The sequence below is a fragment of the Amblyraja radiata genome, chromosome 15, assembly GCF_010909765.2.
Source record: "Amblyraja radiata isolate CabotCenter1 chromosome 15, sAmbRad1.1.pri, whole genome shotgun sequence".
Classification (NCBI taxonomy): domain Eukaryota; kingdom Metazoa; phylum Chordata; class Chondrichthyes; order Rajiformes; family Rajidae; genus Amblyraja; species Amblyraja radiata.
The window spans coordinates 50527118-50553380 of record NC_045970.1 but is presented as its reverse complement, the minus strand read 5'-3'; the positions used below and the strand labels follow the sequence as shown (position 1 = coordinate 50553380).

General features: G+C 45.6%; 2 protein-coding genes across 7 annotated transcripts in view; both read right to left on the bottom strand.

Moving 5' to 3' along the window:
- Positions 1-19823: 19823 nt before the first annotated feature.
- LOC116981395 (neuropeptide Y receptor type 4-2-like) lies at positions 19824-22765 on the bottom strand. Of its 2 annotated transcripts, none has more exons than XM_033034447.1 (2): positions 22644-22765; positions 19824-21455 (listed from the first exon to the last, which is right to left on the bottom strand). In XM_033034447.1, exon 2 carries the CDS (start codon positions 21333-21335, stop codon positions 20217-20219), a length of 1119 nt encoding a protein of 372 aa, XP_032890338.1. In that variant the 5' UTR covers positions 21336-21455; positions 22644-22765; the 3' UTR covers positions 19824-20216. The 2 variants fall into 2 exon arrangements, with proteins under 2 accessions (XP_032890338.1, XP_032890337.1); XM_033034446.1 differs by lacking the exon at positions 22644-22765 and adding an exon at positions 22397-22447.
- Positions 22766-24515: 1750 nt separating this feature from the next.
- hells (helicase, lymphoid specific) overlaps positions 24516-26263 on the bottom strand; it is a 45207-nt gene continuing 43459 nt past the window's right edge. For all 5 annotated transcript variants that reach the window (XM_033034444.1, XM_033034441.1, XM_033034445.1 and 2 more), the window contains exon 22: positions 24516-26096. In XM_033034444.1, coding sequence (XP_032890335.1) covers positions 25990-26096 — 107 coding nt within the window. In that variant the 3' untranslated portion in view covers positions 24516-25989. The remainder of the gene's footprint in view (positions 26097-26263) is intronic.

Genomic DNA, 26263 nt, shown 5'->3' with positions numbered 1-26263 from the left:
TATTCCAAGCCAATTAACCTGCAAACCTGCACGTCTTTGAAGTGTGGGAGCAAACCGAGGATCTCGGAGTAAACTCACGCTGGTCACGGGCAGAACGTACAAACTCCGTACAGACAGCAGCCGTGGTCAGGATCGAACCGAGGTCTCTGGCACCGTCAGGCAGCAACTCTACCGCTGCGCCACTGTGCCGTGTTTGGATTCATTCCGCCGTAAATTGAAAATGGGAATCTTTGATGCAGTTAACCTTGTTGCAGTATAAAAGTCTCCATGGCGACTATCTCATGGACGGAAAGCAATTTGTGTACCATATATTTTCCAAACTAATTTTAATTAGGATTGGCAGTCCAAAACGGCATTGGAGAATGAGCAGCTGCCGGGAAATATTATGTTAGAGCATAGATATACGGTGTGTTTATTGATCAACATATGACTAACCAGAACAACTGTTGATCAATCATCAGAAGGGAATGTCTGTGTGATAGACTGTGGGCCACATCAACAACTCTGCAATTTCTTGTGGTCATGGGAAGAGATGTTCCCAAAATAAGAGCTGCACGGTGGCGCAGCGGTAGAGTTGTTGCCTTGCAGCGCCAGAGACCCGGGTGCGATCCTGACTAGGGGCTGCTGCCTGTACGGAGTTTACACATTCTCCCCGTGACCGCGTAGGTTTTCACCGGGTGCTCCGGTTTCCTCTCACACTCCAAAGACCTACAGGTTTGCAGGTTATAATTGGCTTCTGTAAGTTACAAGTTGTCCCCAGTGTGTGGGATAGTGATAGTGCTAGTGTATGGGGTATCGCTGGTCGGCGCGGACCCAGTGGGCCAAAGGGCCTGTTTCCACGCTGTATCGCTAAAGTAGCTAGTAGTTTAAAGTCTACAGCTGTGTTGCAACCCAACAGTATGCATTTTATGTGCCAACTGTAGCTGTTTCTCGGAATCATTGGTCAAGGTGCAGCAATGAAAAGGAACAGTGAGACATTTCCAAACTCGTTTTAGTTTATTGTCACGTGTACCGAGGTACAGTGAAAAGCTTTTGTTGCGTGCTTACCAGTCAGCGGAACGACAATACATGATTACAATCGAGCCATCCACAGTGTACAGCGGTGCGGAGATTTAAAAGAGTGGAGCGTCTGGAATAGGTGATTGCAGATCCACTTCTGTGACTAGCACACAAAGAGACACCCAGCTTGGGTGCCATCTTGGAAAAGTCTTACAAAGTGATACACGGCTTCCTAATGCTGTGTAAGTTGGGGAAATCACAATACACAGAAACATAGAAAATAGGTGCAGGAGGAGGCCATTCAGCCCTTCGAGCCACCACCGCCATTCAACAGGATCATGGCTGACCATCCAAAATCAGTACCAGGTTCCTGTTTTCTCCCCTAATCCCCAAGTCAAAAGTAATTAACTGTAAAAAGGCAATGGCTGATGCTTAAAGAACTCGCTAGAATTTAGAAGATTGAGGGGGGATCTTATAGAAACTTATAAAATTCCTACGGGGTTGGACAGGCTAGATGCAGGAAGATTGTTCCCGATGTTGGGGAAGTCCAGAACAAGGGGTCACAGTTTAAGGATAAAGGGGAAATCTTTTAGGACTGAGATGAGAAAAACATTTTTTACACAGAGAGTGGTGAATCTCTGGAATTCTCTGCCACAGAATGTAGTTGAGGCCAGTTCATTGGCTATATTTAAGAGGGAGTTAGATGTGGCCCTTGTGGCTAAAGGGATCAGGGGGTATGGAGAGAAAGCAGGTACAGGATACTGAGTTGGATGATCAGCCATGATCGTATTGAATGGCGCTGCAGGCTCGAAGGGCCGAATGGCCTATTCCTGCACCTATTTTCTATGTTACTATGTTTCTATTACTCTGAGGCATTGTACGTGGTATTTCTTAGTAAATGTGGTCCAACCCTGGCAATCAGAAGAAATATTAAATTAGAAGACGATGTTGCCAAAAAATAGCAGCAAATCGTATTTGGAAAAGTTTAAAAATTCATTGCAGGAGGACAAAGACACTGTGAAGGAAGGGGAACTTGGAATGTGAGAAAAAACTAGTGAGAAATATAACATCAAAAGTTTCCAATAGATAGATAAAGAAAAAAACAAAATGCCTTCAGACTGAATCGGGAGAAATTATGTGCGGGACAAGTTTTATTACACAAAGTGTGCTGGGTGCCTGGAACGCGCTGCCAGGGGTGGTGGTGGAGGCAGATACGAAAGTGACATTTAGGAGGCCTTTCAATAGGTGCATGGATACGGAGGGAATAGAGGGATATGGATCATATTCAAGCATTTTTTCGGCACAGACATTGTGGGCCGAAGGGCCTGTTCCTGTGCTGTACTTTTCTATTTCATATGTGAGCAGATAAGGAAATGGCAGAGAATTTAAACTAATATTTTGTGTCTTGAGTCAATGAAAGACATAGAAAGCTTCTTGAATATAATGGTTACAGGGAGTTCTTGAGCGAATGATGAGCTCAAAGAAAATGATTATTCCTGAAATATTACTGGTGGTGAATTGAATGGGACTCAAATCCAATCAATCGCCAGCATTGGTAGATGTCTCTGAAGATGTCGGATGCACCCATCGGCATCTTGTAGAACTCCAGATTTGTACAATTTTGGGCCACATATCTGAAAAAACGATGAGCTGGCTCTGGGAGAAGGTCCAGGGGAGTTTTACAAGAATGATCTCAGGAATGCATGGGTTAACATATGATTAGCTTTTGATGGCACTGGGCCTGTCTGTACTTGCTGGAGTTTAGAAAAATGAGGGGGGACCTCATTGAAATGTATCAAATAGTGAAAGGCTTGGATTGAGTGGACGTGAAGAGGATGTAACCACTAGTGGGAGAGTCTAGGACTAGAGGTCAGAGCCTCAGAATTAAAGGACGTTCCTATCAGAAGGAATGAGAAGGAATATCATTAATCAGAGGGTGGTGAATCTGCGGAATTCTGAAGGCCATGGAGGTCAAGTCAGTGGATCTATTTAAGGCAGAGATAGATAGATTCTTGATTAGTACGGGTGTCAGGCGTTATGGGGAGAAGGCAGGAGAATGGGGTTAGGAGGGAGAGATACTGTAGATTAGCCATGATTGAATGGCAAAGTAGATTTTAGGCCGAAAGTATTGTATCTCTAAACTAAACTAAACTAAACTAAACTAAACTAAACTTACATCCACAGTTTGGATCAGGGAATCATGTATAATATATCCAAGCTTGTAGATGATATGACACTAGGTGGCAGTGTATGCTCTATGGAGAATACAGCATGGTTTCAGGAGAAGGGAACAGATTAAATGAATGGGTGCGGATTTGCTAGGGCAACAGAGAGTACTGGAGTAGCAGCGGCTCAGGCAGCATCTCAGCGCCTCATGCTCGCGTTCTAGAGCGATACGGGACCCTCATAAGGTCATAAGTGATAGGAGCAGAATTAGGCCATTCGGCCCATCAAGTCTACTCCGCCATTCAATCATGGCTGTTCTATCTCTCCCTCCTAACCCCATTCTCCTGCCTTCTCCCCATAACCCCTGACACCCGTAATAATCAAGAATCTATTATCCCTGCCTTAAAACTCCCTCATCTCCCCTCTCCCATCAGGTAAGAGGAACAGAAGTGTGAAAAATGCACAGCCCCAGATTCAGGGACAGTTTCTTCCCAGCTGTTATCAGGCAACTGAACCATCCTCTCATCTGAGGTACACAAAAATGCATGAGAAACTCAGCGGGTGCAGCAGCATCTATGGAGCGAAGGAAATAGGCAACGTTTCGGGCCACCCGAAACGTTGCCTATTTCTTTCGCTCCATAGATGCTGCTGCACCCGCTGAGTTTCTCGTGCATTTTTGTGTACCTTCGATTTTCCAGCATCTGCAGTTCCTTCTTAAACACATCCTCTCTTCTGCTTGAGTGCAGACCTGATCTCCCATATTCCTCAAGGGAGACCTTTAAACAATCTCTCATCGGTCTTTATTGGACTTCAATGTCATATCTTGCACTGAATGTTTTACCCCTATTCTTACCAAGTAAGAATTTAATTGTTCTGTCTGAGACATATCACAACAAAGTACTCTTGACTCCCGACCCTTTATCCTTTATCTGTGCACTGTGCACAACCTGATTATATTCATGGATAGTCTTTTCTTTGACTGAATGACAGTCAAACAAAAGCTTTTTATTCTATCTTGTTACATGTGACAATAACAAACTGAACTTAAACAAAGTAAAAGTAATGAGGATGAATGGGACTAAATTAAATGAGCTGCTTGGCCAGCACCGATGAGTTGGGCCAAAGGGACTTTTTCCATCGAAGGTTCGACACAAAATGCTGGAGTAATTTAGCGGGGTCAGGCAGCATCTCTGGAGAAAAGGAACAGTGACGTTTTGGGTCGGAACCCTTCTTCAGACTGAAAACAATCTGTCAGTTAGTTTAGTTTAGTTAAGTTTTATTATATTGTCACATGTACCGAGGTCCAGTGAAAAGTTGACCAGTCAGCAGAAAGACAATAATAATAATAATAATGGATGGGATTTATATAGCGCCTTTCTAATACTCAAGGCGCTTTACATCGCATTATTCATTCACTCCTCAGTCACACTCGGTGGTGGTAAGCTACTTCTGTAGCCACAGCTGCCCTGGGGCAGACTGACGGAAGCGTGGCTGCCAATACATGATTACAATTAATTAATTTACAGTGTATAGATACATGATAAAATTATATAAAATTATATAAAATTATAAAAGGACTGGACAAGCTAGATGCAGGAAAAATGTTCCCAATGTTGGGCGAGTCCAGAACCAGGGGCCACACAGTCTTAGAATAAAGGGGAGGTCATTTAAGACTGAGGTGAGAAAAAACTTTTTCACCCAGAGAGTTGTGAATTTATGGAATTCCCTGCCACAGAGGCCAAGTCACTGGATGGATTTAAGAGAGAGTTAGATATAGCTCTAGGGACTAGTGGAGTCAAGGGATATGGGGAGAAGGCAGGCATGGGTTATTTATTGGGGACGATCAGCCATGAACTCAATGAATGGCGGTGCTGGCTCGAAGGGCTGAACGGCCTCCTCCTGCACCTATTTTCTATGTTTCTATCTATGTTTCTATAAGGGAATAACCTTTAGTGCAAATACATGTTTTCTTGCTGTTTGGCTCTACGACTCTTTATACCAGCTGTCCTCCCTCACAACTTTCAGTTCGGATACAGGATCTGGACCCGAAGTGTTGACAATTCCTCTCCATAACCCCCACCCCCCACCTCCCACTCCACCAATGCTTCTCAACACACTGATCCTCTCCTGCCAACTATTTCTCACTGTGGTCAGATTAACCTCAGCTGTGGGAATACTCATCAAGATAACGATAGAGTTACAGGAACATCGTGAGTGGGCGCCCGAAGAAATTTGAGTCGATAAAGGAGACCTGGTATGGCTTTGTTAAAGGAGAATTGCCTTTTACTAAGCTGAGAAAGCTTTGAGGAGGTAACAGGAAATGTTGATGAAACGAGCTTGGGAGATTTGTGAGCTTCAGTGATTTGGACAGTCCCGATAACTCTGATAGTTCAGCAGTTGGCTCATGAGGTGATGTTTGCCACCCTCCCAGTTATAGAGTCATCGAGTCATTTAGCACAGAAACAGGCCCTTCGGCCCATCTTGCCAAAAGTGTCCAGAACACCCATCTAAGCTCGTCTCATTTCCCTATGCTGAACCAGTACCACTCTAAACCTTTCCTATCTCGCTAGAATTTAGAAGATTGAGGGGGGATCTTAAAGAAACTTACAAAATTCTCAAGGGGTTGGACAGGCTAGATGCAGGAAGATTGTTCCCGATGTTGGGGAAGACCAGAACAAGGGGTCACAGTTTAAGGATAAGGGGGAAGTCTTTTAGGAACGAGATGAGAAAAACATTTTTCACACAGAGAGTGGTGAATCTCTGGAATTCTCTGCCACAGAAGGTAGTTGAGGCCAGTTCATTGGCTATATTTAAGAGGGAGTTAGATGTGGCCCTTGTGGCTAAAGTGATCAGGGGGTATGGAGAGAAGGCAGGTACAGGATACTGAGTTGGATGATCAGCCATGATCATATTGAATGGCGGTTCAGGCTCGAAGGGCCGAATGGCCTACTCCTGCACCTATTTTCTATGTTTTTATCCATGTACCTGTCCAAATGCCTTTTAAATGTAGTTCTCTCGCTGTCTTTAACATCACTTGGTTCTCTTGGCTGTCTTCCCTTGAAACTTAATTGGTTCTGCTTCTCACGCTCCTTTTAAGATTAATTGAGCCTTATTTCCCGAGCTCCCTCTAAGAGCATTCATCATTCAACCATGGAACATTGAAAGAAAAATGTGAATGAATTATGTGTTGGAGCATTAATTGAAAAACATACAATAATCCAGAAAAGCCGGAGCTGGGGAATCACGAACCAGAGGTTTAAGGTTAGAGGAGCAAGATTTACTAGGAATCTGAAGGCCAATTTTGTCACCAAGAGTGTGATGGTTATATGGAACCAGCTGCCAGAAGACATGGTTGAGGCAGGTACCACAACAGCATTTAAAAGACACTTAGACAGACCAAGGGGTCACAGTTTAAGGTTAAGTGGGAAATCTTTTGGGACCGAGATGAGAAAAACATTTTTCACACAGAGTGGTGAATCTCTGGAATTCTCTGCCACAGAAGGTAGTTGAGGCCAGTTCATTGGCTATATTTAAGAGGGAGTTAGATGTGGCCCTTGTGGCTAAATGGATCAGGCGGTATGGAGAGAAGGCAGGTACAGGATACTGAGTTGGATGAACAGCCATGATCATATTGAATGGTGGTGCAGGCTCGAAGGGCCGAATGGTCTACTCCTGCACCTAATTTCTATGTTTCTATGTTTCTATACATGGACAGAAAGGTTTATAAGGATAGGGATCAAACATGGGTAAATGGGACCAGCTTAGATCGGGCATCTTGGTCATCATGGATGATTTGGACTGAAGTGCCTGTTTCCGTGCTAAACTGAGGTCGAAATCTCCAAGTTCAACACCATCAAAGTCCCAACTGTGCTGGATTAGCGGAGTTTTCAAATACGTGAATTGTCAGTCTTGGCAAAGTCCAACGCAAAAGGCGAACACATTTAGGGTGTTTAGAATTACAGGATCTGAAATGGGTTCACAGAGAGAAAATGGTGGTAGTAAATGGTGGTTAACATATGAGGAACATTTGACGGCACTGGGCCTCTTCTTGCCGGAGTTTAGTTGGATGAGGGGGACCTCTTGGAAACTTACCGAATAGTGAAAGGCCTGGATAGGGTGGATGTGGAGAGGATGTTTCCACTAGTGGGAGATTCTAGGACTAGGAGGTCATAGCCTCAGAATTAAAGGACACTCCTTTACGAAGGAGATGACGAGGAATTTCTTTAGTCAGAGGGTGGTGAATCTGTGGAATTCTTTGCCACAAAATGCTATGGAGTCCAAGTCAATGGATATTTTTAAGGCAGAGATAGATATATTCTTGATTAGTACTGGTGCCAGGGGTTAGGGGGAGAAGGCTGGAGAATGGGGTTAAGAGGGAAAGCTGGATCAACCATGATTGAATGGCGGAGTAGACTTGATGGGCCTAATGACCTAATTCTGCTCCTTTCACGTTTTTAGTTTTACAATGGTGGTTTTCACGAGATAGTTCACTAGAACAATTTATTTTTTTCTGACGCACCTTAATAACTTAGACGTGGCGTCAAAGCGAAACTTCCAAACTTGTCGATGGGATACGGTTTGAAAGTGTGATTAACAGTCTTTGCGATAGATGGCAGAAGGACATAGATAAGTTGCCGGAATAACTTGCTAGTCCTTTACAATGGAGATGAGGAGGAATTTCTTTAGCCAGAAGGTGGTGAATCAGTGGAATTCATTGGCACAGTTGGGCTGCACGGTGGCACAGCAGTAGAGTTGCTGCCTTACAGCACCAGATAACCGGGTTCGATCCAGACTACAGATGCTGTCTGTATGGAGTTTGTACATTCACCCCGTGACCTCGTGGGTTTTCACCAGGGGCTCCGGGTTTCCTCCCACACTCCAAGGACGTAGAGCTTTGCAGGTTAATTGGCTTTGGTAACATTGTAAATTATCCCTAGTGTGTAGGATAGTGCTAGTGTACGGAGATCGCTGGTCGGCACGGACTCGGTGTGCTGAAGGGCCTATTTCAGCACAGTATCTCTAAACTCTAAACGAAAATGGCTGTGAGGCCAAGTCATTGAGTATTTTTACAGTGGGGATTGATAAGTTCTTAACAATCAGATGATAAGTCTGAAGAAGGATCCCAATTCGAAATATCCCCCATCCTTCTTCTCCAGAGATGCTGCCTAACCCGCTGAGTAACTCCAGCACTTTATCTCTATGATAAGTTCTTGTTTAGTAAGGGTGTCAAAGGCTATGGGGAGAAGGCAAGAGAATGGGGCTGAGAGGGAAAAATAGCACGGTGGAGCAGACACGATGGGCCGAATAGCCTAATTCTGCTCCTATGTCGTAAGATCTTATGATAATGGGCAGGCAAGTCACAGATGAAACTTAATACAGGGAAGTTTGAGAGAAAATTTAGATTAAATGGCACAATTCTAAAGGGTGCACAGGAACAATAGAATGAAGTTGTACATGTATAATTGGCAGTGTATGTTGTGAAACTGGTTAGCAAAGTGTGTATGTGATCCTGGGATTTATAAGTGGAGGCACAGAGTACAAAGACAGGTAACTTATGTTGAAACTTTATTTAAAAATGCCAAGCACCCTAATCACCCTTCTCACCCCACATAGAAAGACATAGAAAATAGGTGCAGTAGGCCATTCGGCCCTTCGAGCCAGCACCGCCATTCAAAATGATCATCTAAAAGGACATCATCTCATTACCCTGGTCCTGCTTTTTCCCCATATCCCATTATTCCTTTAGCCCTAAGAGCTAAATCTAACTCTCTCTTGAAAACATCCAGTGAATTGGCCTCCACTGCCTTCTGTGGCAGAGAATTCCACAGATTCACAACTCTCTGGGTGAAAACATTTCCCCCTCATCTCAGTGCTAGATCGCCTACCACTTATTCTTAAACTGTGACCCCCTGGTCACAGAGGGCAGTGGAGGCCAAGTCACTGGATGGATTTAAGAGAGCGTTAGATAGAGCTCTAGGGGCTAGTGGAATCAAGAGATATGGGGAGAAGGCAGGAACGGGGTACTGATTGGGGACGATCAGCCATGATCACAATGAATGGCGGTGCTGGCTGAATGGCCTCCTCCTGCACCTATTTTCTATGTTTCTAACATCGGGAACATTTTTCCTGCATCTAGCCTGTCCAATCCTTTAAGAATTTTATATGTTTCCATGACTCCTCTCATCATTCTAAATTCCAGTGAATATAAGCCCTTTCACCTTTGATACTTATTCTCCGTTCTCCCTGTGACCTTGTGGGTTTTCTCCGGGTGCTCCGGTTTCCTCCCACATCCCAAAGACGCACGGGACGTCCGGAATGGAGGCAACGGCTGCAATGGTCCCTGCAGCTGGGACTGTAAAATGGCGCAAAATGGTGCCTCGTACATAGACTCAGTGGGCTGTTCTGTGCATTCTGTACTAACCCGGGGATTGTGCTCATGTATGGGGATAGTCTTGCTGATCTGTATGCAAAGAAAAAGTTTTTCACTGTACCTTGATACACGTGACAACAAAGAAACCATTGAACCATTAAATCCCCCCTAAAGTGTAGGGAGTGGATGAGAACGCAGGATAACATAGAACAAGTGTGAATGGGTGATCAATGGTCGGCATGGACCCGGTGGGCCGAAGGGCCTGTTTTCATGCTGTTTCTCTAAACAAAACAAACTGCTCTCACGTTAGACAGATGAACAGACAGCAACCTCTCAGTTAAATTCTGTTCCAACTTTAGGTTTGACAGTGTCTCTTGCCCAGAGTAGATGAATCGAGGACCAGAGGTTTAAGGTGAAGGGGAAAAAATTTAGTCGGAATCCGAGGGGTAACATTTTCACACAAAGGGTTGTGGATGTATGGGACAAGCTGCCAGAGGAGGTGATGGAGGCTGGTACTATCCCAACGTTAAAGAAACAGTTAGGTACACAAAAATGCTGGAGAAACTCAGCAGGTGCAGCAGCATCTATGGAGCGAAGGAAATAGGCAACGTTTCGGGCCGAAACCCTTCTTCAGAGGTTTCGGCCCGAAACTTTGCCTATTTCCTTCGATCCATAGATGCTGCTACGCCCGCTGAGTTTCTCTGGCATTTTTGTGCACCTTTGATTTTCCAGCATCTGCAGATCCTTCTTAAAGAAACAGTTAGACAGGTACATGGATAATACAAGTTTGGAGGGATATGGATCAAACACAGCGAGGTGGGTCTCGTGTAAAATGGGACATGTTGGCCAGTGTGGGCAAGTTGGGCCAAAGGGCCTGTTTCCACACTGTATCACTCTATGACTCTACGACCCTATGACTATGGCATATTCAGCTTTGTTGGTGTTGGAGGACCTGTGGTAGAGTTGCTGTCTTACAGCGACAGAGACACAGCTTCGATCCTGTTTACGGGTGCTGTCTGTACAGAGTTTGCATGCTCTCCCTGTGATCCTATGGGTTTTCTCTAGGTGCTCCAGTTTCCTCCCACACTCCAAAGACGTACAGGTTTCTTGGTTAATTGGCTTCAGTAATGCCCCTGTCCCACTTAGGAAACCTGAACGGAAACCTCTGCGCCCCACCCAAGGTTTCCGTGCAGTTCCCGGAGGTTGCAGGTGGTTGCCGGAGGTTGCAGGTAGTGGAAGCAGGTAGGGAGACTGACAAAAACCTCCGGGAACCGCACGGAAACCTTGGGTGGGGCGCAAAGTCTCCAGAGCTTTCCGTTCAGGTTTCCTAAGTGGGACAGAGGCATTAAGATTGTAAATTGGCCCTTGTGTGTAGGATAGTGCTAGTGTGCTGGGATCGCTGGTCGGCACGGACATGGTGGGCCGAAGGGTTTGTTTCCACAATATTAAACTAAACTTTAATGGACCATAACATCTCAGCATTGTGACCAAAGTACTTCACTGCCCAAACCTAACAACCGCATTAATACCAAACCAAGAGCAACTAAGACAATAATAAACTCATAATACTCTGAAAAAGATGAATTGGCCTTGCATCCCTGACCATGCCCTGCCTGGCCTCGCTCCAGCTCCCAATGAAACCTTAAGTGTGATTCAACTCTGCAATCTACGAATCAAGGGAGAAGGATTTCCTGTGGTAAAGTATTCCCAGATTAGATCTGGGTTCGTCGCAAGACATTTTCAAATCAAGTCAGGCAGCGAGCTGATAACTAGCACGGTCATTTGTGCCAAGATTAAATTCATTATTTATGATCCGAGCCTGGGTTCAGTTCACATCAATATCACTCTTGGCTCTGTCTGGTGGATCGAGCTATTAGTCTGCGTCAAAATGTGGAAGAGTTTCGTTCAGGTTAGTTTATTATCGTCACGTGGATCGACTGGGCTTATATTCACTGGAATTTAGAAGGATGAGAGAAGATCTTATAGAAACATTTAAAATTCTTAAGGGATTGAACAGGCAAGAATGTTCCCAAAGTTGGGGGAGTCCAGAACCAGGGAGCACAGTTTAAGAATAAGGGGTCGGCCATTTAGGACTGAGATGAGGAAAAACCTTTCCACCCAGAGTTGTGAATCTGTGGAATCCTCTGCCATAGAAGGCAGTGGAGGCCAATTCACTGGATGCATTCAACAGAAAGCTAGATATAGCTCTTCGGGCTAACAGAATCAAGGGATATGGGGGAAAAAGCAGGAACAGGGTACTGATTCTGGAGGATCAGCCATGTTCATATTGAATAGCTGTGCTGGCTCAAAGGGCTGAATGGCCTACTCTTGCATCTACTTTCTATGATTCTATGTTACGTCTACCAAGGTAATGTGTAAAGCTTTCAAAAAGGAACTGCAGATGCTGGAAGATCGAAGGTACACAAAATTGCTGGGGAAACTCAGCGGGTGCAGCAGCATTTATGGAGCGAAGGAAATAGGCGACGTTTCGGGCCGAAACCCTTCTTCAGACTGATGGGGGGTGGGGGGGGGGAGAAGGGAGGAAAAGGGGAGGAGGAGGAGGAGCCTGAGGGCGGGCGGATGGGAGGGTGGGAGGAGACAGCTAGAGGGTTAAGGAAGGGGAGGAGACAGCAAGGGCTAGCAAAATTGGGAGAATTCAATGTTAATGCCATCCGGACGCAAGGTCCCCAGACGGAATATGAGGTGCTGTTCCTCCAATTTCCGCTGTTGCTCACTCTGGCCATGGAGGAGACCCAGGACAGAGAGGTCGGATTGGGAATGGGAGGGGGAGTTGAAGTGCTGAGCCACCGGGAGTTCAGGTAGGTTATTGCGGACTGAGCGGAGGTGTTCGGCGAAACGATCGCCCAACCTACGCATAGTCTCCCCGTATAAAGCTTTTTTGTTGCGTGCTATCCAGTCAAATAAAAATATTATACATGATTACAATCTAGCCTTCCACAGTGTACAGATTTAGGATAAAGGGTACAATATTTAGTACAAGATAACATCCTATTAAAGTCCAATGAGATATATGGGAAGTCAGAGCTGCAGTCCAGCTGGTGAGAGGACGGTTCAGTTGCCTGATAACAGCTGGGAAGAAACTGTCCCTGAATCGGGAGGTGTGCATTTTCACACTTCTGTACCTCTTGCCTGATGGGTGAGGAGAGAAGAAACATAGAAACATTGAAACATAGAAAATAGGTGCAGGAGTAGGCCATTCGGCCCTTCGAACCTGCACTGCCATTCAATATGATCATGGCTGATCATCCACCTCAGTATCCTGTACCTGCCTTCTCTCCATACCCCCTGATCCCTTTAGCCACAAGGGCCACATCTAACTCCCTCTTAAATATAGCCAATGAACTGGCCTCAACTACCTTCTGTGGCAGAGAATTCCACAGATTCACTGTGTAAAAAAGTTTTTCTCATCTCGGTCCAAAAAGATTACCCCCTTATCCTTAAACTGTGACCCCTTTTTCTGGACTTCCCCAACATCGGGAATAATCTTCCTGCATCTAGCCTGTTCAACCCCTTAAGAATTTTGTAAGTTTCTATAAGATCCCCCCTCAATCTTCTAAATTCTAGCGAGTACAAGCCGAGTCTATCCAGCCTATCCAAGAGGGAGTGACTGGTTCTTAATTATGCTAGTGCTAGTGAGCTTGCCGAGGCAGGGTGAAGTTGGATGGAGTCAATGGAAGGAAGGATAGTTTGCGTGATGGTCTGCGCTAGGTCCACAACTCTCTGCAATTTCTGGCGGTCTAGGATGGAGCTGTTCACAAACCATGCTGCAATGCATTCAGAAAAAATGCTTTCTTCGGTGCATCTGTAGAAGTTGGGGAGAGTTGTTGGGGACATGCCGATCTTCCTCAGCCTTCTATTAGGGTATATGCTATCTTATGCTGTGATTCTGTGGATATTTTGACATGGAGATACAAGGAACTGCAGATGCTGCAATCCTGAGCAAAACACATAGTACTGGAGAAACTCAGCCAGTCCGTGGAAGGAAATGGACAGGCGATGTTTTGGATCAGGAGCCTTCTTCAGGTTGTCCATTCCCTCCACAGATGCTGCCTGACCTGTTGAGTTCCTCCAGCACTTTGTGCTTTGCTCGAGATTCCAGCATCTGCAGTTTCCTACATCTTCATATGCAGCACCAAGTTATACCTCCTAGCAAAATGGTGGGTCACATTATCCAAGAATGGTCCCACTATCAAGGTTAATAATTAACAACAAGGGAAGGATTTTCACACCTTGTAGAGTAATATAGTTATGGATGAGATGATTTAAGCTTCATTTAAGTCCCATTCCTGAATATTTCAGAAATGGAAATGTTTGAAATTTGGAAATTTGTTTTTAACCTCAATTAGTCATGTGTTTCTGAGCCAAAACAAGCAACTAACATCAAATTCAGATTAATCGTGGAAATGAACTGCTGCAGGCTCTGGAAATCTAAAACAAAAACATAGCTGACTAAAAGTCATCAATCTGATAAATTGTCTTCAAGATGCTGTGGCATTTTGGAAAACAAATTCATCTTACTACTTACCAAATCACTGCCACAGGGGGGATGTGGAGGCCAAGTCAGTGGAGATTTTTAAGGCAGAGATAGACAGATTCTTGATTAGAACGGGTGTCAAGGGATATGGGGAGAAGGCAGGAAAACTGGATTAGGAGGCAGAGATCAGTCATGATTGAATGGGGGAGTAGCTTCGATGGGCCGAATGGCCTAATTTCAACTCCTATAACTTGTGAACTTGTGAGTTCTCGAGCTCACTGTTCTAACATTTTCATTTGCACAACAGTGTAATGGTTCACTAATAGATCTGGCCTTGCACACTTGGTTTGCTTAAAGTCATTCTCCTGCCACTAAACCAAGAAGGAGAGATCATAGTGTAGAAACAAGGAACTGCAAGTGCGGCTTTACGAGAAAAAAAAGACACAGTATGCAGAGTTTAGAGATGCAGCATGGAAAGTGACCGATTGGCCCTCTGACTTCACTCTGACCATTGATTACCTGTTCACACTAGTTCTATGTTATCCCACTATCACATCCACCCCCAACACACTAGGGGCAATTTACAGAGGCCAGTTAACTGTCAAGGCTCTATGAGGCGCTGGTAAGGCCACATTTGGAATATTGTAAGCAATTCTGGGCACCATATCTGCAGAAGGATGTACTGGCTCTGGAGAGGGTCCAGAGGAGGTATACAAGAATGATCCCAGGAATGAGTAGGTTAACCTATGATGAACTTTTGTCGTCACTGGGCCTGTACTCGCTGGAGTTTAGAAGAACGAGGAGGGACCTCATTGAAACCTACCAAATAGTGAAAGACCTCAGTAGAATGGATGTGGAGAGGATGTTTCCACTAGTGGAACTAGTAGGACTAGAGGTCATAGCCTCAGAATTAAAGGACGTTCCTTTTAGGAAGGAGATGAGGAGAAATTCCTTTAGACAGATGGTAGTGAATCTGTGGAATTCTTTGCCACTGAAAGCTGTGGAGGACAAGTCAGTGGATATTTTTAAGGCAGAGATAGATAGATTCTTGATTAGTAGGATTAGTCTGAGGTTATGGGGAGAAGGCAGAGAATGGGGTTAGGGGAGATAGATCAGCCATGATTGAATGGCGGAGTAGACTAGATGGGCTGAAGGGCCTAAGTCCACTCCTGTCCCTTATGACCTAACCCGCATGTCTTTGGTGACCAGGGAGGACATCTGGAGGAAATCCATGGGTCGCAGTGAGAACGTACAAACTTCCCGAAGACAGCATCCAAAATCGGGATTGAACGCTGGTCTCTGGTGCTGTGAGGCAGTGGCTCCACCAACTGTGCAACTGTCCCAGAGTAACTGACCGGATCAGGCAGCATCCCTGGAGAACAAGGACGTGTGACATTTCCAGTCGGGACCCTTCCTCACACTGGGGGAGCTCACAAACTGATACATCACATGTCCAGTGGCAGGAGAACACGAGGCTCCAGAACAGAGAAAGGGAGAGATTGGGGTGTCAGTAGAGCCACCAGGACCTAGAGAGTCAGGTCAAGGCAATCAGCATGGGACCAGTGAAGGGGTTGGAGCGTTAAGCTCGGTGGCTGGTGAGAAGTTGCAGCAATTAAGCCAGGGGGTAAGGTGCAGATCCTATGGATAGGTGACGTTTAGGGGACGACACTGAAGAAGGGTCCCATCCTGAAAAGTTGTCTATCCATGTTTTCCAGAGATGCTGCCTGATCCGCTGAGTTACTCAGCACTTTTGTATTTCTTCCCTCCTTGGTTGTTATTGTTTCAATCAACTTTCCATTTTTATCCAGTTCTTTAAAAAAGAGAGATGGAGAGAGATAGAGATAGAGATAGAGATAGAGATAGAGATAGAGATAGAGATAGAGATAGAGATAGAGATAGAGATAGAGATAGAGAGAGAGAGAGAGAGAGAGAGAGAGAGAGAGAGAGAGAGAGAGAGAGAGAGAGAGAGAGAGAGAGAGAGAGAGAGAGAGAGAGAGAGAGAGAGAAATAGCTGAAACACCACCTATTCCTTTCTCTAGAGATGCTGCCTGACCCAATGAGTTACTCCAACATTTTGTATCTACTGTATCTTCGTTGTCAACCGCCATCTGCAGTTCAGTCCTACACTTAATGTAAAGGTCCTTGTTTACAACTTATTTTATACAGACGATATAATAGGGATCATTTACACTGAGGAGAGAGCAGATAGAACATTGATACACAGAGAGATCTTGGGGTTCTGGTCCATAGCTCCCTGAAAGTGTAACACAAGTTACAAGAAGGCATAAGTAATGCTTGGAGCATTGAATGCGTCAGAAAGTCATATTGTAGCTTTAGGCCATATTTCGGTTATTGAGAGCAATTTTGGTTGCCCCCATTATCATTAGGTCATAAGGTCATAAGTGATAGGAGCAGAATTAAACCTTTCAAGTCTACTCCACTATTCAATCATGGCTGATCTATCTTTCTCTCTTAACCCCATTCTCCTGCCTTCTCCCCATAACCCCTGACACCCGTACTAATCAAGAATCGATCTATCCCTGTCTTAAAAATATCCATTGACGGCCTCCACAGCCTTGTGTGGCAATGAATTCTACAGGTTCACCACCCTCTGACTAAAGAAATTTCTCCTCATCTCCTTCCTAAAGGCACATCCTTTAATTCTGAGGCTATGACCTCTAGTCCTAGACACTCCCACTGGTGGAAACACTATTCTAGGTGGAAGTGGTTTAGCAGAGGGTGCAGAAGAGGTTTACCTGAATGCTACCAGGATTAGAAGGTGTTCGCTATAAGGAGAGATTGGACAAACTTGGATTACTTTCTCTGGAGGGTGAGAGGCTGAGGAGGAACCTGAACCTAATATCATTATGAGAAGCATAGATTGGGTAGACAGTCACAACCTTTCTCCCAGAGTGGAAATATCAAAGGGTAGTGGGCATAACTTTAAGGTGAGAGGGGCAAAGATTAAACGAGATGCAAGGGGTAAATCTTTACACAAAATTGTGGGTGCCTGGAACGTGCTGCCAAGGGTGGTGGAGGAGGCAGATACCATAGCGGCTTTTGGATGGAACATGGATATTCAGGGGATGGAGGGATATGGATCATGTGCAGGTAGACACTCTAGTTTAGAATCCTCTGCCCAGGGTATAAGTTGGTGTTTGTTTGTTCATTCGTTCCAGTGAAGGCTGTGGGCACACAACGGCCATACAACAGTTGCTTCTCTTTGTTTTCTAGTTTTCTAGTTTTCTTGTACCTTGGTGTCTGTTGGCAGAACAATTTCCCTGCGGGGATGAATAATGTTTTATCGTATTGTATCATATCTATGTTCTACGTAATTGCAGATACGAAAATCAGTGGCGCACCCATACCAAGGTCTGTTCCCAGGCTCTTTGCATTCAATAGAGTCGATGAATTCGTCCTCACATAGTAATGTGAAATATGTTTTAAATTGACTAAAATACACAATACAGCCATATCCTTCCTCGAGAGCCCAATAAATCGTTGATTGAACTCTGAAACTCTTGGCATCCGATGTATTTCTTCCACATAGGATATTCCAAGTGTCGCTGTGTGTGCTGTGGGTGAACGGTAGTGAAGTGTTTATCACACATGGGTCCTTAATGTCCCTCCACCAACCTCCATCATGTCACTGACTTAGTAATTCAATCATTTAGCTTGCTTCCCCCCTCGGTGGGTGAAATCTTGCCTCTTCTACTGGTTAACACAATGACATAGAAACATAGAAAATAGGTGCAGGAGTAGGCCATTCAGCCCTTCGAGCCTGCACCGCCATTCAATATGATCATGGCTGATCATCCAACTCAGTATCCTGTACCTGCCTTCTCTCCATACCCCCTGATATCTTTAGCCACAAGGGCCACATCTAACTCCCTCTTAAACATAGCCAATGAACTGGCCTCAACTACCTTCTGTGGCAGAGAATTCCAGAGATTCACCACTCTCTGTGTGAAGAATGTTTTTCTCATCTCGGTCCTAAAAGATTTCCCCCCTTATCCTTAAACTGTGACCCCTTGTTCTGGACTTCCCCAACATCGGGAACAATCTTCCTGCATCTAGCCTGTCCAACCCCTTAAGAATTTTGTAAGTATCTATAAGATCCCCCCTCAATCTTTTAAATTCTAGCGAGTACAAGCCGAGTCTTTCCAGTCTTTCTTCATATGAAAGTCCTGACATCCCAGGAATTAGTCTGGTGAACCTTCTCTATGGCAAGAATGTTTTTCCTCAGATAAGGAGACCAAAACTGTATGCAATACTCCAGGTGAGGTCTCACCAAGAACGGAGATGAGAACTTCTTCACCCAGAGAGTTGTAAATCTGTGGAATTATCTGCCTCAGAAGGCAGTGGAGGCCAATTCTCGGGATGCTTTCAGGAGATAGTTAAAGATAGCGGTCAGGGGATATGGTGAGAAGGCAGGAACGGGGTACTGAATGTGGATGATCATCCATGATCACAGTAAATGGTGGTGCTGGATAGAAGGGCCGAATGGCCTACTCGTGCACCTATTGTCTATTATCCATTGTCTATTCTATTCCTAGAACTTGTGAACTTGTGAGTCAAAGTCAATCCATCACGAAGGTGTACAATATAGCTTATTGCAATGCATTGGAAACTGACAAGCGACTCACGTTCAATTACACCAACCAACTTCAGTCAAAGCAGCTATTTTTTTATTTCTCTTTAACGTGACATAATAAAACCAACACAAAACACAGCAACGATAAACAGCGTATCTATTGATAGAATACACGACTTGCTTTTCATTTAGTGAGTTTCATGGAGTATATATCTCTTAATACATTAAGACCAATATGTTTGAACCATGTGTAAAGAATATTGTTTTAAAGAGAAAACAGCAAACTAGTTTAGGAACGAAATAGCGGAGAAGCTCATCACCAAAATTTTGACTCATGTAAATTTGATCCTAAATTACGTATATTCACCAGCAAGATCATTAACTCGCCATTGCTTATTTGTAATGTAATCCAAATTGTTTGAGTGACTATCATACATATTTAAGACATATTTTAGACACGGGAGAGAATTGAATTTGAATTGTTAGGGCTGGAATGAGAGAGTGATTCGAGTCATCGAGTCATACAGCACGGATACAGGCTGTTCGGCCACTGCTCCACGTTTGGCCCATATCTCGTTGAACCTGTCCAATCCACCTACCTGTCCAAATGCCTTTTAGATGTTGGTGTTCTACCTGCCTCAACTATTTCCTGTGACAGCTCGTTCCATACCAGCATCCTCCGTTGGAAAAAGCCCCCCCGCACTTTAAACTGATGGCTTCCAGTTCTCGATTCTCCATCCATGAGAAAATAACTATGTGTTCACCTATCTATTCCTCTCGCGATTTTACACATCTCTATATTTCCACCCCCCTCCCTCCCCCAGCCTCCTGTGCCCCAAGGAATAAAGTCTTATTTTTTAGACCACCCCTCCTCTCCCTATAGCTCAGGTTGTAACATCCTGGTAACATCCACGTAAATATTTTCAACGCCTTTTCCAGCTTAATGGCATCTTTCCTGGAGCAAGGTGATCGAATCTGAACATAAGGTCATAAGATCATGAGCTCATAAGGAATAGGAATAGAATTAGGCCATTCGGCCCATCAAGTTTACTCCGCCATTCAATCTATCTCTCCCTCCTAACCCCTCTGCCACTAACGCCACTCCTAACGCCACTGATCTATCTCTCCCTCCTAACCCCGTTCTCCTGCCTTCTCCCCATAACCTCCCTCTCTCTCACGCACTAATCGAGAATCTATCTATTTGCGCCTTAACATTTCCACTGACTTGGCCTCCACAGCCGTCTGTGGCAAAGAATTCCACAGATTCACCACCCTCGGACTAAAGAAGAACATAATGCTCCCAGCGCGGCCTTACCAATGTCTTGCTTGCCACATCTCGAAGATGTGCGGGTTTAAGGGCGAATTTGCCTCGGTAAAACGGTCCCTAATGCTTGGGGAGCGGATGAGAAAGTGGGATAACCCTTAAACCAGTGGTAACGGGTGATCGATCGGTGATGCATTCGGTAAAAGCCTGTTTACATGCGGTAGCTCCAAGCTCGATGTTTGTCTGTGAAAACGGCCAAAGTGTGCGAGCTCTCTTTGCGAGGCAGCATGCCTTTGCCTGTCAAACAGAGATGGCAACCAGCGCCTAATCATGGCACGTTACTCGTGCAACTCAGTCGCAGCGAGGTCTTGGAGAGTTCGGTGTTCAAGGTGGACAGCGGAAAGTGTTCGCAGTCTTCATGCCTCCCCCAGTCGCAATGGACGATGATGGCCCACAGCTCCTTCTTGAAGTTATTGTTGAGGAAGCCGTAGACCACAGGGTTGATGCAGGTGGAAGCCATCCCGGCCAGGTGGCACAGGGAGAAGATGAGATTGTGGTCACAGGTCATCACCGCCTCCAGGTCCCAGTCCGCGATGAGATTGAACACGTTCAGCGGCAGCCAGCAAAGTCCGAATCCGAGGACCAGCAGGCCCAGTATCGCGGTTACCTTCCTGACCTTCGACGCCCTGGGTCTTCGGACTTCGCCGGCTTTGCCCAGCAAGTCCTTCCTGGTCCTCAGCCTGGCGTATATCCATCCGTAGCACACGGCAATGAAGGCGAGCGGCGCGCAGTACTGAAAGGCGAAGAGCCAAGTCGTGTAGATCAGCTTCTGCTGCCTGCTGGGCCACGATTCCATGCAGATTGGCTGAGTGAACGAGGGCGCGATGGGATCCCCGATGTCCGCCAAAGGCTCATCTGTCAACACGTGGAATATCAGGAAAGGCAGGGAAACGAGGCACCCCACCGCCCAGATGGCCACCATGCTCAGATAAGCCTGGGGCACGCTTGGCTTCCAGCCCGTGGGGTTGATAATGAGCTGATACCTTTCCAAGGCGATGACCACCAGAGAGAGAATGGACACAGTCACGGACAGGCACTGGACGAAGGGAACCGCCTTGCACAAAAGCTGGCCGAAGACCCAATAGTCCATCAGCGTGTAGACTATCGTGAAGGGCAGGCAGAAGACGTCGATCATGATGTCCGCGAATGACAGGTTGGCGATCAGCGTGTTGGTCACGTTCCTTTTGCCCTTCTGCTTGGCGATCACGCAGATCAGGCAGATGTTCCCCAGCAGCCCAAAGACCAGGACGGCGCAGTAGGAAGCCACCAGGAAACCGGTGAGCGCCGCCGAGGCCGGGCAAGGGTTCCCGAAGTCGGCGAACCCCCAGCAGGACGCGTTGAAGGGAGGGGAACAGTTATTAGAGCGGAGAATGGGACCATCATCCATGGAGGGCGTACCGGCCTCAGCCCGCAGTCACATTGGCTCACAAGCGCACAGGGAGTAATATGTCCATCTGCGACTCAATTCCATCCTCAAATCAATGAGAAAGTGGAGCACAACAACGATCTGTGGGCGAGAAACACAAGATTGAAGCCATTAAGACATAGCCATGGTCACAGAATCATAGAATGGAAATAGGCCCTTGGGCCCGACTTGCCCACACTGACCAACATGCCCCATTTACACTAGTCCCACCTGCCTGGCACACTTCCTCAGACTGGACGACTCCCCCAACCAAGAACATCACCTATCGATGTTCTCCAGAGATGCTGCCTGAACGGCTGAGTTACTCCGGCACTTTTTGTCTTTTTTTTTGTTGCAAACCAACATCTGCAGTTCTGTGTAACACCACCTCTAGCAGTAAACGCATCTCAAGTAGTGCTGGTAATACAGTGAACTCATCTCTCCCATCATAGAGTCACAGTGATACAGCATGGAAACAGGTCCTTCGGCCCAACTTGCCCACACCGGCCAACATGTCCCAGCTACACTAATCCCACCTGGCCGCGTTTGGTCCATATCCCTCCAAACCTGTCCTATCCATCCACCTGCCTAACTGTTTCTTAAATGTTGAGATAGTCCCTGCCTCAACTACCCCCTCTGTCAGCTTGTTCCATACAACCACCACCCTTTGTGTGAAAACGAGTTACCCCTCAGATTCCTATTAAATCTTTTCTCCTTCACCTTAAACCTATGTCCCCTGGTTCACCTACTCCGGGCAAGAGACTGTGCATCTACCCGATCTATTCGTCTCATGATTTTAAATACCTCAATGAGATCGCCCCTCACCCTCCTGCGCTCCAAGAAATAGAATCTCAGCCTGCTCAACCTCTCCCTATAGATCAGACCCTCTAGTCCTGGCAACATCATTGATAAATAAGTGAATGTGCCCATCCCGGTGTTGGTCATATATGAAACCTACTTCATCCAGTCAGTAATGCAGTGAATCCACCTCTCCCATGTCGGCATTACACTAACGCCTTTGATGTCTCGTTTCCACACCTTACCTTTCCTATCTCTCGTCTATCCCTCTCCCCTGACTGTCAGTCTGAAGGTTCTCGACCCGAAACGTCAATCATTCTTTCTCTCCAGAGATGCTGCCTGTCCCGTTGAGATACTCCAGCATTTTGTGTCTATCTTCGGTGTAAACCAGCATCTGCAGTTCCTTCCGAGGCAATATTTTTTTTTAAAACAGTGGCGGCGTGGTTCCTGATGCGTTTTTGCATCTTATTTGCTACCGATCATTTCGCTTACCTGCACAGCCCACAGTTACTGGTCCGATGATGCTCTTGGTCCACTTAAGGATGCGAAGCTCCTAATATTTCTAAGGTGCCTGACAAAGCGAGATGTGCAGGGCTGGGTTATTCGATGCTGGAAGAACGCTGTTTAAATACTCTTCACCAGACCGCCCTGGTTGGATCAGCGGGAAGCGCGATCGCCCTCTGCCGAGACGCAAATATACACAGAACGATTTGTCGAATCAATCCTTCCCATATATTTAAACCAGCCCCTCATCGCAATTTTAATTTCCATTACAAAGGGTCACAGTTTAAGGATAAGGGGGAAGTCTTTTAGGACCGAGATGAGAAAAACATTTTTCACACAGAGAGTGGTGAACCTGTGGAGATCTCTGCCACAGAAGGTAGTTGAGGCCAGTTCATTGGCTATATTTAAGAGGGAGTTAGATGTGACCCTTGTGGCTAAAGGGGTCAGGGGGTATGGAGAGAAGGCAGGTACAGGATACTGAGTTGGATGATCAGCCATGATCATATTGAATGGCGGTGCAGGCTCGAAGGGCCGAATAGCCTACTCCTGCACCTATTTTCTATGTCTATGTTTCTATTACACTTAGAAAAACACAGAAAATGAAGTCCTCGTCATTTAATAGGGCATAAACGCCGAACTACTTATTTAAGAACCCAAACGTATCTCGCTCGGATCAAACCGAGTTAAGATGCAGTCACGAGGAACTGCAGATAGATACAAAGTGCTGGAGGAACTCAGCGGGTCAGGCAGCATCTCTGGAGAGAATTAATAGGTGACGTTTTGAGTCGGTACCCTTCTCCGGACTTCTGTTCCGACCCGAAACGTCGCCTGTTCCTTATCTCCAGAGATGCTGCCTAACTCGCTGAATTACTCCAGCATTTTGTGTCTATCTTCGGTATAAACCAGCATCTGCAGTCCATTCCTACAGCAGATGTTGGAGAAGGATCCCGACCCGGAACGTCACCTAACCATGTTCTCCAGTGATGCTGCCGCAGCTGCTGAGTTACTCCAGCACTGTCTTTTTGGGCAGACGTTGGAATCTTGATTAAAACACAAAGTGCCGCAGGAACTCAACTGCACAAGCAGCATATGTGGAGGGAATAGACAGACAACGTTCAGGCTGAAGGGTCCCGACACGAAATGTCGTCTGTCCACTCCAAAGATTATAGAGGAGCTTTGGTCCACTCCAGCCACAGATGTTACCCGACCCACGGAGTTCCTCCGCTATTTTTTATGTTAAGGTGTGTTGGCCGCTGGAGTCGTCTGTAATGATGGGTCCTCATTGGTAATGGGGGTTACAGCTGGGGTTTTGTTGTGCGTGGGGAGTAGTGAAAGGAGAGGAAAGTTGAAAGCGCCGACCAGTGATCACCCAATACACGAGGAACAATTTACAAACGCCAATGTCTGTATGTCTTTGGAGTGTGGATGGAAACCCTAGCACCCGGAGAAAACTCAGGCAGTCACGGAGAAAAGGTACAAACTACATACATACACACACCACCCGTAGTCAGGATCGAATCCAGGTCTCTGGCGCCACTAAAACACCTAAAACTACCTCATATGGCAGCTCATTCTATATATCACCATCATATCTTCATCACAAAGCCCATCCCTTTTTTCTCCACCTCTGCATTTTCTTTCTACTTAGAGTGGTGCGTGCCTGGATCGTGCTTCCAGGGTTGGTGATCGAGATAGAGGTATTTAAGTGGCTTTTGGATGGGAATGTGGATATGCAGGGAATGGAGGGATATAGATCCATGCAAGCAGAGGCATTGAGCTTAATTTGGCATCATGTTGGGCACAGACATTGTGGGCCCGTTCCCGAGTTGTACGTTTTGGAGACAAGGAAAAATACCAGTGTAATGAACAATGTTAAACCTTTATTTCTAATAAAAACATTTTTGTACAGTTTATACAAGAGCATTCAACACAATGGGGAGTGAAGTTGGAAGAATGTTTCCCACAAGGCTGAATCGTTACGAGTCCTGACAACTATTTTCGTTAAAAATATATAGCAGGGCCAGTCTTGTACCTTTGGTGATTAGCACGAAGCTACACCAAGCAACCAACTGGAAATGCAGTGTACAAGTGTTGCAAACATCTTCACCAAGTATCCGTTTAATCCCCGTGCAATTACCCAACATGAAAACAAAGATGCCCGAGGAAACAAATTTCAGGTGTGCGACTTAATTTTAAGTACAAAATCCACACACACCCACCCTTTCATTCATTCTCTTCAGTTCTAACAGAACTGCACTACCATCGGCAAAGTAGGAAAAAAAAAACACAAAACTGCTCCAAAAATTGGGCTTCATGATCCTGAGTAGTTGCAGGAGGCAGCATTTAACACCAGCCCCCCCCCCCCCCCCCCCCCCCCCCCACAACAGCATGCAACGCAGAGCAGGTGCAGGAGTGTGTAGCGCTCGTTAACGTTTCCATCGCAACTGCCATCTCCAGCCGTCGGAGCTGAAGGAGCCCGGGGATGTGACAAGATTCACCTCACAGAAGCGAGCAAATTAAACAAATAGCGGTTTCGACTCAAAGCGACAAATCGCCCAGAGGGGTTTGGAAAAGAGGGAGGAAAACCCTAGAGGAAAAAAAAAATCTGCAGCCATCAATTTCTCAAATTTCACCATCATTAACCCAGGACAAAGAGAAAGAAAATTGCACTCTGTGATTTTCAAGTCAGAGTCAAAAAGGTCAGGGGGAGGGGGAAAAGAGAGAAACCAGACCTAACAACGCCATCCTCAGTGCCAATTTACTTTTAAAACAAGGTAAAATTGGTGTTTACCATTTCTCCTTTGAAGGCAAGGAAGACAACACGACTCACAGAAACACACATTGACAAATACACAGTCCGACCGACTGGTGCTAAATGCATCAGGAAGGCTCACACGCATTCCTGGTGTTCAAAATCCTGTCTCAGGGCCTCTGCCATGGCAATAAATGTGCAAATATCCTGGCAAGCATGAACCCCATGTACTTATGGACTAAACAAAAAACTGTACAGGTGAACAAAGCAAGAAAACAAAACTACTCTTTATTCTCCCAAAGAATTAGGAACCAACCTTCCTCAAGGATATCAGGTAGTATTAAATCTCAAAAATTAAACAACAAAAAATTGTCACCTGTATAACCCACTGTGCAAAACAAAACCACGTTAAATGAAACAAAAAAAAAAAGCCCCTTATTTCAAAAAAACCTTCGAAACAGGGAATCGTGTTAGATCAATAAGACCAAGAATGCAGTTCAGAAAGCACCTCACATTGACCCATTCCCTGCAGGGTAGGAGTAGTAACCATCTCCTGCCTGCAGAGGTGTGGTTGAGCAATGCTCACAGGCCACACAGCTGGATTTCCCCATTCGCCTCATCGTCGTTAAGTACTTTGAAAACTTTATCTGTCTGGCTATCGATTTCCGACTTCTGTTTCTTTGCTTGCTCTGCAAGGAAGCAAAACACAAATCGCGTTAGCGAATGCTCACCGAAGCTGAAGACTTGACATATCTTTAAACGGACTTTACTGGAGGTTAACTTGCACTAAATGTCATTCCCTTTATCCTGTATCTGTACACTGTGGGCTGCTCGATTGCAATCATATATAGTCTTT